General features: G+C 36.8%; 1 protein-coding gene across 2 annotated transcripts in view; it reads right to left on the reverse strand.

The window, feature by feature from the left end:
- CD3H18orf54 (chromosome D3 C18orf54 homolog) overlaps positions 1-18,225 on the reverse strand; it is a 28,782-nt gene extending 10,557 nt beyond the window's left edge. Inside the window, exons 1-8 of one of the 2 annotated variants that reach the window (XM_030336556.2) lie at positions 17,999-18,225; positions 17,243-17,338; positions 14,550-14,875; positions 12,700-13,488; positions 12,231-12,381; positions 8,973-9,075; positions 2,100-2,231; positions 735-805 (exon numbers count right to left, since the gene is read on the reverse strand). In XM_030336556.2, coding sequence (XP_030192416.1) covers positions 735-805; positions 2,100-2,231; positions 8,973-9,075; positions 12,231-12,381; positions 12,700-13,488; positions 14,550-14,832 — 1,529 coding nt within the window. In that variant the 5' untranslated portion in view covers positions 14,833-14,875; positions 17,243-17,338; positions 17,999-18,225. Of the gene's footprint in view, positions 1-734; positions 806-2,099; positions 2,232-8,972; positions 9,076-12,230; positions 12,382-12,699; positions 13,489-14,549; positions 16,338-17,242; positions 17,339-17,998 lie in introns of those variants that run through there. The other variant, XM_030336557.1, reaches the window with a different exon arrangement.
- Positions 18,226-18,338: the final 113 nt, after the last annotated feature.

Here is an 18,338-nt window from a genome sequence, read left to right on the forward strand (position 1 = left end):
AAAAAATTTAAAATAGAGAACTACCTGACGACCCAGCAATTGCACTACTGGCTATTTATCCAAAGGATATAGGTGTGCTGTTTCAAAGGGGCACATGCACCCCAATGTTTATAGTAGCACTACCGACAATAACCAAAGTATGGAAAGAGCCCAAATGTCCATCGACAGATGAATGGATAAAGATGTAGTATATATATACAATGAAGTATTACCCACCAATGAAAAAGAATGAAATCTTGCCACGTGCAACAACATGGATGGAACTAGTGTATTATGCTAAGCAAAATTAGTCAGAGAAAGACAAGTATCATATGACTTCACTCATATGTGGAATTTAAGATACAAAACAGATGAACATAAGGGAAGGGAAGCAAAAATAATATAAAAACAAGGAGGGGGACAAAACATAAGAGACAAATATAGAGAACTGAGAGCTGCTGGAGAGGCTATGGAAGGGGGGATGGGTTAAATGGGTGATGGGCATTAGGGAAGACAATTGTTAGGATGAGCACTGTGTGTTATATATAGGGGATAAATCACTGGATTCTACTCCTGAGATCATCATTGTAATATATGTTAACTCGAATATAAATTAAAAATTAGTATTTTTAAAAATATCAAGTCTATCTATTCTTAGAACTACTTAATTTCTCCTGGAATCTTCTGATTTCAAAGAGATGACTAAAATGGATTTGTATCTATAACATCTTAAGAAATTAGTAGAGAATACTTACTTTTGAAGTGATCTAGTAATAGGAACCATACTTTCCTTCAACTGTAATTGAGAGAAATTGTCTTCTGAAACCTATTATTAAAAACACAAAATATAACAAAATATTGAAAATATTATATAACTATAAACTTAAGTGCTACTTAGTATGTGAAAAATGAGAACATTAAAAAACAGTCTGCATTTCCAAGGAAATAATTCTAGCAAATAATTTTCAGTAAAGTAATGCCATTAAATATTTTCTTTATTGTAAAAATAAAACTACTACTTATTCATCTGTCAAGTATGCTTCTAAATTATATGTCCAATAAAAATAAAACCTTGGCTTCAAATTAAGACTATAATGAACAAGGTTATGTCTCAATGATGTCTAAAACAGGAGGGGGAAAAAGGGATAGATTACACGCTATATGTTACTGTAATAATCATTAAAATGTATAGAAAAATTGAAATACAATTCAGGCTTGACAGTTTCCAAGAGCTGATCCATTCATTTGTAATTTAAACTGAATTTCATAAAGCTCCACTGAATAAGAATAACAAAGCAATGACAATAAAAATATTTATTAAGTATTTACCAGCTATTAAGTTTTTATCAGGAGCCAAGCACTATATAAGTACTTCACATAGTCTGTCTCAATTTATCTTTTCAACAACCACATTTTACAGAAGAAGAAACAAAAACTAAAGAGGTTAAGAGATTTGTACAAATACTGCACTTGCTAGTTAAGTGGCAGAATTAGAATTTACAATCAAACTTGTGAGAATATAAACTTTATGTAAATACTGTACTATTGTGAAGAAAACTCAACCCCTATAGAATAGCAGTCCAAAGCACCAAGAGATTTTGAAATTCCTAGGAAATACATAAAAACACAATGGTTTTGAAATAAAATTTTACATTAACTATAAGAAAAGTCAAACACATGGTAACAATAAAATTTCAGGAGACATAGGTTATGTAGAGAAGTCCAAAGTTGAAAAGGATTTCCAGGCCTCCTCAAATATAAATACAAAAAGTTGGGTTATACCAATAATGTTGCAGTGCATTAAAAAACAATTCCTACAATCCTTCCATAACTATAATTGTAACACTGTCATATCTAAACAAGATGCTGTATTTATAACCATGAACAAAAGAGGATAATCTATTCAGGGGTACACAGCTACAGAAATGTAACAGTATTAAATTTGAGTTAATTTTTACAAAAAATAACAATATTACAACTCTAGTACATGAGTTATGTGGCATGTTTATTGACATAAAACTAGAGGTCAAACTGAAAAAGATCTGGGAAGGTATCGTATATCTCCACAGATCTTAATTCACATTCACAGATCTCAATTCATAAATCAAGTTTGTGCTTACTTGCTTAATTTCTTCTTTCAGATCTACAGTTTTATTCTGATTAAAACTTTCTTGTACTGCTTGAAGATTAAATAACATTTGTTTCAGGGCTTCAACAGGTCCATGATGTTTCCCTCCAGAAAGGGTACAGCTCTGACATAAAACAGATGAATGATTAACCAAGCAAATTCATGGAGGAAAAAGTTTTATTTTGTATTTTCCCCACAATATAAAATGCAAAAATTCAAATCAATAATGTGTTTTGAAAAGTCATTATTGTAACTCAACACCTCCCCTTACCCAATTGCGAGATAAGTTATTTAGAGACAACCATGAAGTTAGTCCCTGCTCTTTTCAAATGAACAGTACATGTTCACATTTGCAATGCTTTCATTTACACATTTAAAATCACAGATTTTTAGAAATGGAAGGTCCTCAGAGCTCAGGTAGGCCAACATGCTCTTTCTCGGGTATGTAAATAAAGCTAGTTATTAGCTGAACAAGAACCAGAATTTCTAAATTTTTTTTTTCAATGTTTATTTATTTTTGGGACAGAGAGAGACAGAGCATGAACGGGGAGGGGCAGAGAGAGAGGGAGACACAGAATGGGAAACAGGCTCCAGGCTCTGAGCCATCAGCCCAGAGCCTGACGCGGGGCTCGAACTCACGCACCTCGAGATCGTGACCTGGCTGAAGTCGGACGCTTAACCGACTGCGCCACCCAGGCGCCCCAAGAACCAGAATTTCAAATACAGCATTCTCTAAACACTTTTAAATGTTTTCACACAGAGAATGCTAGTTTTTCACTTACTCATTGGTCACATATTCCTTGCTATGTAAAAAAACACTCACACCTCAATTATCAACTGATCTTACCTGCATCCAAAGAAGGCAGCAGCACTAAATAACATGATCAGGATTCTTTTAAGAGAATCCATAAGGGATATTTTTTAAAACTTTTTTTCAAGTCTTCTTACCAACCTATTATTTTTATATCTTTCAAATGAGCTGCTGTGTCCTGGTAGCTACCACATAATAATATATTTCAGTATAGACACCATAACTGACATACTATTTAAACTTCAAGTCTAGAGGAAGATGTTGACAAGCACAAGAATATTAGAAATAGAATCTCATTAGTGAAGAGGTTCAAAGTTAAGCACACTCTCCACAACTACATGAACAGAGTATAAGAAATGGGATATAGGGGCGCCTGGGTGGCACAGTCGGTTAAGCGTCCGACTTCAGCCAGGTCACGATCTCGCGGTCCGTGAGTTCGAGCCCCGCGTCGGGCTCTGGGCTGATGGCTCAGAGCCTGGAGCCTGTTTCCCATTCTGTGTCTCCCTCTCTCTCTGCCCCTCCCCCGTTCATGCTCTGTCTCTCTCTGTCCCAAAAATAAATAAACGTTGAAAAAAAAAATTCTTAAAAAGAAAAAAAGAAATGGGATATAGAAATGTAAAATGGTGCAGCTGCTGTGGAAAACAGTATGGCAATTCTTCAAAAAATTAAACACAGAATTACCCTATGATCCCCTTCTGCCTATATAGGTAGAAGAAATAAAAGTACAGACTCAAAACAGATTATTTATACACCCATATTTATAGCAGCATTATTCACAATAGCCAAAAAGTGGAAACAACCCAAGTATCCATCACAGATGAATGGGTAAACAAAACATGGTGCATACAATTAAGTATTATTCAGTCTAAGAAAGGAAGGAAATTTTGACATATGATACAACATGGATGAACCTTGAAGACATTAGGTTAAGGGAAATAAGCCAGTCACCAAAAGACAGATACTGTATGGTTCTTACATGATGCCATGGACTGAACTGTACCCCTCCCAACAAAAATTTATGTTGAAGCCCTAACCTCAAATGCAGCTATATTTGGAGATAGGGCCATAAGGAAGTAATTAAGGTTAAATGAGGTCATACGGGTAGGGCCCACATACCACAGGATTAGTGTCCTTCTAATAAAAGACACCTGACAGCTCAAGGAAAGGCCATGGAAGGACACTGTGAGAAAGCAGCTGCCTACAAGTAAGGAAGAGAGCCTTCACCACGAACAGACTCAGCTAGCACTTTGATCTTAGATCCAGCTAGAACCTTGATCTTAGATTCCCCAAACTGCAGAACTGTGAGAAATAAATTTCTACTGTTTAAGCCACCCAGCCTAAAGTATTTTGTTATCACAGCCAACTAATAAAACACGTAAGGTTCCTAGAGTAGTCAAATTCATAGAAACAGAAAGCAGAATGGTGCTAGCCAGAGGCAGGGCAAAAGAGGAACGGGGAGTTAGTATTTAATGAGTATAGTTTCAGTTGGGGAAGATGAAGAAGTTCTACACATGGACAGTGGTGATGGCTGCACAACAATGTGAAGGTACTTACTGCATAGAACTGTACACTTAAAAATGGTTAAAATAGTAAATATTATGTTACACATATTTCACCAAAATTTAAAAAATAAAGAAAAATAGGGACGCCTGGGTGGCTCAGTTGGTTAAGCTTCCATCTTTGGCTCAGGTCAAGATCTCACAGTTCATAAGTTTGAGAGCCCCGCATCAGGCTCTCTGCTATCAGTGTAGAGCCTGGCGCCTGCTTCAGATCCTCTGTTCCCCCTCCTTTGCCCCTCCCTCACTCATGTTCACACCTGCTCATGCGCTCTCTCTCAAAAATAAACAAATATTTTAAAAAGTGATAAAAATAAAGAAAAATAAACAAGGATTAAGGATTCAATTAGCCTTATCCTCCTGACTCTTGTAAACAGACCTGAGGCATTATCTCTAAGTTACGTGCATTCAGCCACTGCCTTAAAAAAACATTAAAAAAAATTTTTTTTCTAGTTGCCTGATGCCAACCATAAGGGTTACAAAAGCCTGGAGTGGATTTTTCATGCAAACTAGTGATCAGAGTTCCAGAAAGAAAACTATGAAACAGATTATATAAACTATTTGTGCAATTCACTAATGAATATTTAATAAATGTTGGTATGTCTGATAGAATTTGTCCTGAGACTCGTCATTAAAACTTGAGTGAATGTCTTGGAGTATATCTTTATTGTATAGCTCTCTCAGAACTATAGTAATGTTTCACATATTCAAAAAACAATTTAAACCAAATAGAATGTGGTTTAAACCCAGTAAGTACAATAAAAATTAACAACCTAACAGTATTACAATTGAACAACATGAACACACTGAAGGGTTGGGAAGAAAATAATTAACCAAGGTAACTTTGGAAAACAGTAATTTGACTGGATATTGTAAGGCTAAAGATAAAAAGAACTATACATAAATAATGTGATCTAGTTAGTAAATTTGTTCCTTACAGGGATATGGATTAGCAATTGTCAAACTATATGTATGCTAAGAATGAACGAATAGTTAAGAGACTATGGATAATAATAGGATTCTTACCAGTGGAGAAAGAAGTTACAAATAAGTAACAAGAAAGGCTAAAACAAGCCATGCAGGACTGAACTGGAGTCAAAAGTGTAAGTATAAACTCACGATTTTATACATACATATAAACTATGACACATATACAAATATAGATGTGCATGTGTGCACAGTCTCAAAATATCTCCAACATTTATTAATTACAAGGGGAAACTGTAATTTTACTAAAGAGACAGCCAGTAGACACCAAGTGTTCAAGGTTAACATCACAAGTATTAGCATAATTGTGTATATTAATATATTATTCACATATTGCTATGGACTGAATGTTTGTGTTCCCCTAAAATTCTTATGTTGAAGTCTAATCCCAATGTGATGGTATTTGGAGAAAGGACTTTAGTGAAGTAATTAGGTCATAAGGGTGGAGCCTTCATGAATGCGATCAGTGCCCTGATCCAAGAGACACAAGAGGGCTTGCTTCCTCCCTGTTCTCTGCCATGGGAAATTATGTGGAGAAGATGGCATCCTGGGAAGCAGGACCTCACCAGACACCTTGATCTTGGACTGCTCAGCCAACAGAAATAAATGTGTGTTGTTTAAGCCACCATGTCTATGGCGTATTTATTAAAGTAGCCCAACTAAGACACATATCAGACACAAATCAATGATATCAATGTAACATGAACCCTCTGATATGATGCACTGAGAAGGGCATAGCATGATTCCTATTGCATTCTTGCCAAAACGCATAACCTCATTCTGATCATGAGAAAATGTCAGACAAACCCAAACTGAGGAACTACCAACAAAATAACCAACCAGTACTCTTCAAAAGTGTCAAGATCATGACAGACAAGGGAAGACTGAGGAACTACCACAGACTGATGCAGATTAATGAAAACTGACAATTGGGGGCACCTGGATGGCTCAGTTAGACGTCTGACTTCAGTTCAGGTCATGATCTCATGGTTTGTGAGTTCAAGCCCCACATCAGGCTCTGTGCTGACAGCTCAGAGCCTGGAGCCTGCTTCAGATTCTGTGTGTCTTTCTCTCTGCCCCTCCCCTGCTCGTGGTCTCTCTCAAAAATAAACATTTAAAAAAAATTTTTTTAAGACTATTTTTTTTTTAATTTTTTTTTAATGTTTTTTATTTTATTTTTGAGACAGAGAGAGACAGAGCATGAACGGGGGAGGGGCAGAGAGAGAGGGAGACACAGAATCGGAAGCAGGCTCCAGGCTCTGAGCCATCAGCCCAGAGCCCGACGCGGGGCTCGAACTCACGGACCGCGAGATCGTGACCTGAGCCGAAGTCGGACGCTTAACCAACTGAGCCACCCAGGCGCCCCTTTAAGACTATTTTAAAAGGAATCATGACAATTAAATGCAATGCTGAATCCTGGAATAGGACACTGGTAGAGAAACTAGTGAAATTAGAGTAAGGTCTATAGTTTAGATAACAAAATTATACCTAAGTTAATTCCCTGTCTGTGATCATTATACTACAGTATGTGAGATGATAGCATTAGGGAAGCTGAAAAAATGGTGACAGGAATTTTGGGTGCATCTAAAATTATTAAAAACAAAACAAAAACACCCTGGTAGTGAGACTGTGTGTGTACTGGCAGGGGAAAAGGGACCACTGATTAGTATTTAACATTCATTCATCTCAAACGTAAAAGAACTTCTACAAATTTGTTCTTCTACTAGTGCTTTTTACCTAAGTAAATGGCATCACCCAATCTTTTAGCTGCTTGGCTCAAACATCTTAAATTCATTCTTTGAATTCTATCTCCATCCTACTAGGTCTATCTTCAAAATATATGCCAAGTCTACCCATTTCTGACTACGTCCAATGTACCCACCCTAAGCCAATCCTATCCCAAAAGACTGAAAAAGTCTCCTAACTAGGTTCCCTGCTCCTTCACCAGCTCCTTTTAAGTCTATGCTCCATATAGCTGCCATTTTATATTTTAGAATGTAGATCTGATCATTTCACGCTTCCACTCAAAACACTCCAGTGACTTCTCATCTCACCTAAATAAAACATAAAAATCTTCATTCCATCACTTGTAAGATGCTACATGATCTGGTTCCTGGTTATCTCTCCATCTTACCATCCTTCTCCTGTTCATTCTGACTGAGCTACACTACTAGAGTCTGATATTTCTTAAACATGCCAAATACAATTCTGCCTTGGGGTTTCTGCAATTACTATTACTTTTACATGTAAAGTTATTTCCTCAGGAATATCTGGCTTATTCACTCATTTTAGATTTTTGCTCAAGTATCACCTCAACAGAGAGATCATTCCTAGCTACCCTATCTAAAATTGTACCTGTATTTTCCTATCCCAACTAATGTTTCTTTATAATACTTACAGTACTCCCTTATATGTCACATACTATATATTTGTTTAGTTTGTCTCTCCAAGTGGAATAAAAAATCCAAGACACAAGGATTTCCTCCCTCTTATTCACTACTGGGGAGACAGTTCCTAAAGAAGTGCTTGGCCCTCAAATATTTATCAAATAAATATTTAATAATTAAGCTTCACTTACCCAACATCTGCTATAGTATCTTATACAAAGTTCTAAGATCAAACATATTATGAAAGTCTCTACTTTCTCTAGTAAATTTCATCGAAGGAACTCAGTTTATTAAATTTTTCAGTTAATTTTTGAGTGTTCAACCTGCCAAATCTTCCAGATTTTAAGATCCCAAAAGTATGGTTTCAATATTTAACAACCATGGCTGTATTTCTATGTCAAATTATATATAATTCCTTACGTGCATACATACACATTATTTTTTATTGTGGGGTTACATGCAAGATGCACATATGTTGATTTTGCAAAATTGGGTAATAATTTTCCTATTTTAAATTATAGAGATTTATGTGGCCCCTGGGTGGCTTAGTCAGTTAAGCATCTGACTTTAGCTCAGGCCATGATTTCATAGTCTGTGGGCCCAAACCCCATGTTGGGCTCTGGGCTGACAGCTCAGAGCCTGGAGCCTGCTTCAAATTGTGTCTCCCTCTCTCTGCTCCTCTCTCCCTCCCTCCTCCCTCCTCCCTCTCTTTCTCAAAAATAAACATTAAAAAAAATTTTCTTTAATTAAAGAGGTCTATAATTTTTTCTTAGTTAGAAACACAACTCTCAATAATCAACCATCCTATGGGAAAATATAACTTACTTTATAATGGTATGCTTTATACATTGTCCAAAAAAACCAAAAACAAACAAACAAAAACATAATTTAAGCTCTCTGTAGCATTCAATCCCAGGTCCCTCTACTTTAAAATACTAAAATAAAATTATGAATAATTCTAGGAGTGATGCTTTTATACATTTATGTTGAGGAAGAGGGGATTTGAATCTTTTTGTTTTTTGTTTTTTAACAACTCAGAAATTAAAATCTGTATAGTCATAAATCCTTTTAATAAGTTAAAAAAATCCTCTTTTAAGAAGTTAAAAAGATTTAATTTCACCCACCTGATTATCATTATTTAAAAAATCTTCGAGGAACCCTTTAGTACACTTTGCCCTTGAAGTTTGTTGAGGATTATCATCAGAGTTAACAGGAACAGGAGATTTGCTAAATAGGATTTAAGGATACAAGAAAGTAATTAAGTTCCCAATTTATAAAAATTAGTGTATAACTGAATGGTTATCATTTAAATACAAATAATCACCAAGAAACACCAATGCGAATACAATTCATATGGATTTTGCTTGGTGATTCCCTATCTCCCTAAACTGATATTAGAATCTCACCCTCCCTATCTCCTTGTTTCTCCTTTAGAGCTTTTTTTTTTTAATATATATTTTTTAAGCTTATTTATTTTTGAGAGAGAGAAAGAGGGAGAGAGAGCACGTGCGCGCCAACAAGTGTGAGCAGGGGAGGAGCAGAGAGAGAGGGAGACACAGAATCCGAAGCAGGCTCCAGGGTATGAGCTGCCAGGACAGAGCCGAACAAGGGGCTCCAACTCCTGAACTGTGAGATTGTGACCTGAGCTGAAGTCGGAGACTTAACCGACTGAGCCACCCAGGTGTCCCTCTCCTTTAAAGCTTTAAGAAAAAACTATCAAGTAAAAACATTAGTCCTCAAACAAATAAGCCTTGAACTATGGCTACACTCCAAAAGCTCATTTGTGTGAAATAAGCAGTACATTTTTCCAAATAAACAGTTAGTTACCCAATGATAATAAAAACCCCCACAAATATATGAGTTTCTACTGGGATGATAGTTACATGCTCTTCCACGTCAAAGCAACAGGTCCTGCCCTCCAGAACCGGCATTAATAAAGAGGACAGATTATAGTAGGAAAAAGATCAATTGTGAAATTAAAACTCCTGAGTTCAAACCTCAATCCCACTCACTATGTGACTTTATATAATTTATTTACCTAAACTTCAGTTTTACATTAGTAGTCCCACTTATCTCACAGAAGTATTGCATAAATTAACTCTATGTACCTGGCACAATAAATATTAGTTTCTTTCTTGATGTTTCAAGGGACAGTAGGGCAACCCCAGCAAATGTCAGAATTCTCCCAAAACAAATTCTATTAGTCACAGAGAACAAAGTCATTCTTTCTTATTTATATATCAACATAAAATGTGTTTCTAACTCAAGTACTCAGATATCTAAGAATCTTTCCCTAACATATAAAGGTCACAATTGTAATTTTTTCTTAATAATTAGCAGCACTTCATTATTGACTCCTTTGATTTGTAACTTACTAGGAGGTTTTTCTTACTCCCATGTAGTCTTTTCTCACAGTCTTTACCAAAGGAGTTTGCACATCCATCTACCACCATCAAAAAGCATTTACCAGATTACTGAAGATGGGTGTGGGATACATAATTCATTATACTATTCTTCTACTTCTGTATTTCTTGGAAATTTTCCCTTATAAAAATGTTAAATAAAAAAAAAAAAGCAGTTATCTGATTGTGGTTGTGTTCCACCTTTCAGTATACTACCTTGACTACTTCCTAGTCAATTTTTGTTTTGATGGTAGATTGACAATAATTTGTCAACACCATACTAAGGTCAGGTCTATTCCTTCTGACAATCCATCATTCATTTTATGCACAAACATACCCATCACAATATGAATTCAATCTTCCAGAAGTCAACTTCTATATGCAAGGTACTGGGCCAAACCAACGATTATAATAATAATTATACAAGCATAAATTATAGTATCTAATTACATAATACACTAAAAGCATTCAAAAATTTTATTCTTAAACACCTCTGATACTATTTGCTCACCCATTCTTGTTGGTTGCAATTGAAAGTAAAGTATTATAGCTATGGTACTTTACAATTACCAAGACCAACCGACAAGAAAATAAGAAATTAGAAAAAAAGTTTAAGAATTAAGTGAGCTAATTATTAACCCAAGTTTCAAAAAATAAAGATACTATTGAAGCAACAATTGAGAAATGAATTATGAGGAAAAAAAATATTCTGGATAATTATCACCACTATTAACAATTTACAAGACAGCTCATAAGTCAGAAATTGTCCTAAGTACCTTATATTCTCTAATCAAATGAATCCTCACAACAGCCCCAAGTAGAGAATTTATATAAGGTCTTGTACAAAGCAGTTTAACTTGTATAAGGTGTCAGCAAAGACAAAAAAAGTAACAGAGCTACGATTCCAAACCAGAATTATAGTGTCATATTAAAAAAAAATAAGATGTTCATCTGAGAAGTGATCAAAAAATGGATCCAGCAATTAACAGACTCTGTCTATAACAGAGTATGACAGAATGAAAGTTTAGACAACAGAAGATAATAAATCATCAGAGCGTAAGGCAGGACATAGGGTTACCAAGAATGCATTTCTTATGAGTTCAGACAATAATATCACTAAGGAAAAAAGCTTTCCTACCTAAGCTCAATTCTTACTCCACACCCACATTCATAGGTATCGATGTAAACAGTTTAAGTTATTCTGAGAAACCATGTTGTAACAAGGTTAAGCACACAAATAAAAACAATATTAGAAACTACAAAAATGTATTACAATAGACCATACCAAAACACCACCACTGTTTAAGGAAAATAACGACTAAGAGAAAATAAAATGTAAATGAAAAAAATGGATAACTGCATAACTCCATATATGGAAAGAATATACAGGGAGAAAAAACTTAAAAAGAAAACAAGAATTTCATAGCACTCTTCCATCTGCAAAATAGGTTGCTTTTGGTTGTGATTTTTCACCAGTAAAATCAGTATTTTACAGTGTAACAAAAAAACACATAAAGAAGACAAAAGTTGTATAATGTGCCTAAGGTCATGCAACATTACACCATCTTGTGGTAACAACTGAAAAATGCAATTCAAAGAAACAACACAAAGGCAACATTCTATAGAATTAACATGTCACTATAATTGTCAATTATCACAGAGTTATGTAAAAAATAAACTAACTGGGGCACCTGGGTGGCTCAGTCAGTTAAGCATCTGACTTCAGCTCAGGTCATGATTTCACAGCTCGTGAGTTCAAGCCCCACATCCGGCTCTATGCTGACAACTCAGAGCCTGGAGCCTGGTTCAGATTCTGTGTCTCCCTCTCTCTCTGTGCACGTCCCCTGTTCTGGCTGTCTCTCTCAAAAATAAATAAACATTGAAAAAAAAAATTTTAAATAAATAATAAAATAAATTAACTGTTCACATGACATTTTTCACTTGGAGAACTAAAAACTTTTTCCATTGTAACTTACGTACAAAGTAACAGGGATATTTTCCCATGATCTTTCTGCTTCAAGTTTATCTAATGAACAAGGACTATCATCCTTTTTCTTAGACTTCGGTAACTCTTCAGCACAATGCTCTAGATTTCTCTTGGCCTTCAGGATAAGCAATTCAATTTTGTCACCTAATTTAAAAGATTAAATTAATTCAAGAAAAAAAGTAAATGCAGAGCACAACAAAATCTCAAAGGCAACAAACAAGTAAGAGTTCAGATAATTTAGAATATACACACATCTGTAACAAATTTTTTAATGACATTTCAAAGGAAAAAAGGGGAGAAGAGACATTTTCTAGGCACAAAATGATATATAAATGAAGACCATTATGTGTTCAAGATTTATCATCTGTTCATTACATCAAGAATGTAACATAAAAGCTCCTAGACATTAGGTCAAATTTATAGCACTTTCTTTGGTTCTTAAAAATAAAACAAAACAATTACCACTGAATGGCTTTTTGGTTTGTCCTGGGAGAACTGGATTCTCACATTGACACTGGCTATGTTGAGAATCACATTTACATTCATTAATCAATCCTTTATCATCATTCAAGGAATCTGAAATGTTTGAGGGTTCAAAAGAATATTCAAAACAATCTAATTTATTCATAAGTCGAGAAGTTCTTTGTGCCTGGTAACTATGTCTAGGGGAACACCGATCTTCTTTAAATATTTTATATATCCTTTGACTATTTGTATCAGGTAGCAAGTCTTGATGGTGGAGCCACACTGGGTAGGTGAAATCAGGTATACTAGTTATCCCTGAAACATTAAGGTCCGATTTCTGGCTAGTGAGCCATCTTGGGTAATTCTTTTCAAGATTGTGTTCTGAACTGTCCTTGAAAGACAATTTCTTGGAAAAAGGTAAAGATGGTTCAGAAACGCATTTATTAGTCTTACTCACAAGTTTTGGGTTTTTCAGCCTACCACATTGCTTTCCATTTATATTTGTGTATACAACGGGAGTAACTAAGTTATCCTTGCACATGGGAGTGGAGGGTTCTTGAAAATTTTTATTCTTCTCAGTATCTGATGAACTCAGTCTTCCAATGCATTTCTTCTTTTTCTTGCTAATTCGATGATTTGATCCAACATAAGCAAAAGAAAATGATCCATCTGCTGGAAGTTTTAATAGATCATCAGTTGTTAGGCTAATGGAGTCTATGTCATTAACAGTCTCTCTTCTACAGGATAAGGACAAGGAGCTTTTTTTGTGATCAACATTTTCAAAAGCTGAAAAACAAAGCATAGTTCTGTTTATTTCCCACAATCACATACAACAATACTTCATTACATTAACAGTAAATGAGAATTAAGAATTTGTCATTTTTGCTGCTTCCCTTTATCTTCACTAAAGTTTGATTAAAAGTATAAATAGTATAGGTTGATGAAATACAATGTGTTTTCTCACATCTCTTCAATTTGTTTTAACTAAGTTGTACATTTTTTTCTCCAACCTGTAAATTTTCCCTTGTTCTTTATTTACCATTTAACCTTTTTTCATCTAGACCTATCCAGTGCACTAATACACTCATATTATTATCAGTCACTCGACACTGGCTGCAACATAGAAGAAAAATATGCTATTAAACTATGTGGAAAAATAATTTGCTTTCTGCCAATTAAGCCTGCAACAGCATTAACACAAAAAGAATAGCTGTCCTAACAGTCTTCTGGAATATATATTGCTCACATACTTCTAAGAGTTGAATGAAAAATTTTTCCATACTAGGGCTATTCCATAAGTCTTCAGTAAAGTGTTAACTGGGTTATCAATAGATGCATTTTCCAAAGTTGTCTTCATGGTAACTGCATCAGGGAAAAACTCTTAACATCTTATATTATTGTCCTATAGAATACAGATCAGGAAGACAGAGTCTTATCACGTCAACTGGGATTGATCAAGTATAAATTCAGAAAGACTGAGATTTATCTGAAGTCATCAAGCTAGTTAATGAAACCTAGAACCACCATGTCAATGCGCTTTCCATTATGCTAAAATAAAATGGCTTAAGGGTTTAGGATCAACCACCTGCTATTATTAGTCACATTCATCAGCTTCCCCTCCAAGGTCACAAGAAGATCTTAGCTGAAAATTCTTGAGAACCAGAGAATTACAGAATTATTTAAGAAAAATATCCAGACCTCCATATTACATAAGTCATTTTTACCCCACAGGAAAAAAAAAAAGGGTCTAGTTTTTCAAGGCTACAACACATCTTTCAAATGCTTTAAATCAGTGGGGGGAAACACACACACACACACACACACACACACACAAAATAGAAGCATACCATTGTTTGGTTTACAAATATAGTTGGAGAATTCTGGCATATGAGCAGAACACCTATTGTTGTTAATCTTTCCAGCGTTTGCACCAGGATACATCTGGCTTAAATCAAAATCATCAATATAGGCCTGTAGAGCCTGAGAGGCAGAACTATACAGTTTATCCTTATATTGAAAAGAGCCATCAGAGTTAGAGGAATTGCTACCACTCAGGCTGCAGCTTGCTAGCAGAGAAGATACTGAAGATTCCCGAGAACAAACTCTGTGTTTTGTAACTGATTTTGCCATGGCTTCCTCAAAATGGGTTATTTCGATTCATTTCTCTTAAAAACTGTAATACAAAAACAATAGGTTAAGGTTCCATTAAAGGGAATAATAGCCATATAGAGAGAAATTACTAAATTTGTAAACTTTTTATAATCTTCTTTAAAGAATAAAATCCATTTCTATAATTTTTAGGCAATACACATTGATTTTCTATTATTATAATTATTGTGAATTCCTTCATCATTGATTTAGAAAACATTTATTGAGTACCTACTATGTGCCTGGAATTGTGTACACATAATTATCTGAGAACAGTACCAAGAGAAGAGTACTCACTATTTCAAAGCCCTAAAAACTACTGATGAGCAGTCTTTTCTTATGGGAATAGATTCTATGACATCACAATACCTAACACTCCCCTACACAGACTATTTTTCAATTCATAAGCCTACTATTATACACTGCAGATAGTAGGTGCTCAATAAATTTTTAAAGGCATCAAATGAGGTATTAGAAACAAGAAGCAAGAACAGAATATCCACTTTTAATGTTGTAAATGCCAATATGTAACTTTAGCCAGCCCTTTCCTCGGAAAAAAAACTGAGAACAAAGTAATTAACAGTATTTATTATAAAGAAATAAACCACAAGTTTATTGAGCTAGCAACATGCTCTTTTCCTAAGATAATATCGTTATTGTTAATCATTTTCTCACCTTCATTTTTGGCAATACACTTACCATTTTCACTTCTTATGTTACACAGATTCAACCTACCTTTCTTTTAAAAGAGACTTAGATAATTTGGAAATTGACAACATATTCATCTTAGAATAGTAATAATAGCATCTATTTCAAATAGGATCATTTGAAAAACTAAAAAGTAACAAACAGGTGTTACTTCAGTACGATATGATACTCTTAAAAATTAAATCAGTGGAAATGGATTTTTTCCTGTACTAAAAAGGAAAGATTAATGTCTAGGACTTAACACATGCTATAATGTTATAAAGTTAATATGTTCAACTTTGGGCTATAATTTGGGGAATGTTTAAGTTAGAACAACTTTTAATGTAATCTTAATAACTATCAAATTTGACTTTAAAATATTGAAAGTTTTCCATTTAAAGAAGAGTAAAACAGCATCCTGCCTCAGCTTCAGAGCATGCATCTGCCTTTGCAGCCACAGAACAGAAGATAACGGTTAATTAGCCTCTCTGATTTCCCTGAATACTGTGATGTTGGTATGCCTCCAAAGAATGGCTAGACTAAGTCAGCTGTGCTCTTTCTTTACCGCTTTCACTAATGATGTTTAAATTTTCTCAAGTAAATATGGCTTGACCCAACATTTTCTCCCTTATTCCAACGAAATAAGTCAGAGAAAGACAAACCCCATACAATTTCACTCATATGTGAAATTTAAGAAACAAAACACTCGAACACAGGAGAAGGGACCAAAAAAGGAGAGAGGAAACCAAACCATAAGAGACTCTTAAGTACAGAGAACAAACAGGTTTGATGCAGGGAGGTGGGCAGGGAATGGGCTAAATGGGTGATACCCTTAAGGAGGGTACTTGTGGGGTGTGGGTGGCTCAGTCCGTTAAGCCTCCGACTTCAGCTCAGGTCATGATCTCACAGCTCGAGAGTTCGAGCCCCGGGTCGGGCTCTGTGCTGACAGCTCAGGCCCTGGAGCCTGCTTCAGATTCTGTCTCTGCCTCTCTGTGCCCTCCCCTGCTCGCGATCTGTATCTGTCTGTCTGTCCCTCTTTCTCTCTCTCAAAAATAAACATTAAAAAAAAAAAATTAAGGAGGGTACTTGCTGTGACGATCACTGGGTGTATATGTTAGTGATGAAACACTAAATTCTACACCTGAAACCAACTTACGATATGTTAAACAATTAGAATTTAAATAAAAACTTGAAATAAAAAACAAAAACAAAAACGAACCCCTAAAAGGTAAAGCTGTTGGATTACAGTTCTCAGTAAGTGGGTAACAACATTTATTTTAGTTCATAGGAGGGCAGAAAGAAAAGCCACAATTGAATTCTTATTGGGGAGAGCTCCCCAAAGTATACAAAAGTAGAATGAACACTTTAACGTTTATTTATTTTTGAGACAGAGAGAGACAGAGCATGAACGGGGGAGGGGCAGAGAGAGAGGGAGACACAGAATAGGAAACAGGCTCCAGGCTCTGAGCCATCAGCCCAGAGCCCGACGCGGGGCTCGAACTCACGAACCGAGATCGTGACCTGGCTGAAGTCGGACGCTCAACCGACTGAGCCACCCAGGCGCCCCTAGAATTAACACTTTAATAAACCCCCGTGCAACCATTACCCTGCTTCAAACAATCACCCACACACCCCAACTTTCTATCCACCCACTTCTCCGCACTTCCACCACAGGATTATTTGGAAGCAAATCCCATTATCTTACCATTTCTTCCGTAAACACTTCCGTTCCTATCTCCAAAAGGAAATCCATCATTCCGAAGAATGAAATGTTACACGAATGGCAACAAGTTTCAACTACCTTTGATTCAAGAACAGAATGTTCACTGTTAAATAACCAATAGGAACAGCTCGCGCGCAATGAAGAACTCCTAGAAACAACAGCTCTGTGGTTTATGTTTCGACACCGAATTTTGTTTATTCTACAGCTAAACGACAAGAATTAATGGACCCGGAAAGCGAAGATCGCGGGCATCCCTGCGGGAGAGCATCTTTTCCCCTCTCGACGCGCTGCCTTCAATCCTTCCGCCCTTTACCTAGGAGTCACCCACCCTGCAGGATTCCAGCACCCCCGGCGGTCACAGACAAACACTTCACTTAGCTACTTCCACCCAGAAGTCATTTATTAGGCAGCAGGCGTGAGCCCCACCGGGGGCGGACGGCGTTTTTCCGAGGTGACAGCCCCTAAGGCCTAATCCCCCTTCCCCCCCGCCCTCTTCAATCGACGCCTCGAGTCTCCAGAAGCCCACGTCAGGGCCCCTCCGTCGCGCTCCGCGACTCTCCCCCGCCCGGGAGCCTCCCGCTAAAGACGTTCTCTTCCCACGGGGAATGTCCACTCGCGCCCGCCCTCAGGAGACATCCTCCTCTTCCCTCCACGCCACTCTTTCTCTGGTTTCTCCCATGGGCCGTCAAAGGATGGGGCGCCCCTCGAAACTACAGCCCCTTTTCGGGCCGAACTCACCGACGAAGTCTCCCAAAGAGATTAAAAAAAAAAAAACCGCACACTTCCACAACTCTCCACCGAAAGCCTGCGCCTGTTACCGGACGGGAGACGCGATACAGCATCCCCGACCCGGACACCGCCCCGCCCCAGGCTCCGCTTGCTCGAAGCCAGCTCCGCCGTCACAGCGGAACGCGACGCCCGCGCTCGCTTTCAAACTGATCCAACATGGCGCTGGCTTGCGGTGCGCATGCGTGGCGCTCGGCGCCCGGGGCAGCTGGGTGAGGCGGAGGCCGCAGGGGAAAGGGGGCGCGGCAGGGTCTAAAGTCGCACTCTCGGCCGGGAAGTGTAGTTTCTTCGT

Source organism: Lynx canadensis, chromosome D3 (genome assembly GCF_007474595.2).
Source record: "Lynx canadensis isolate LIC74 chromosome D3, mLynCan4.pri.v2, whole genome shotgun sequence".
Classification (NCBI taxonomy): domain Eukaryota; kingdom Metazoa; phylum Chordata; class Mammalia; order Carnivora; family Felidae; genus Lynx; species Lynx canadensis.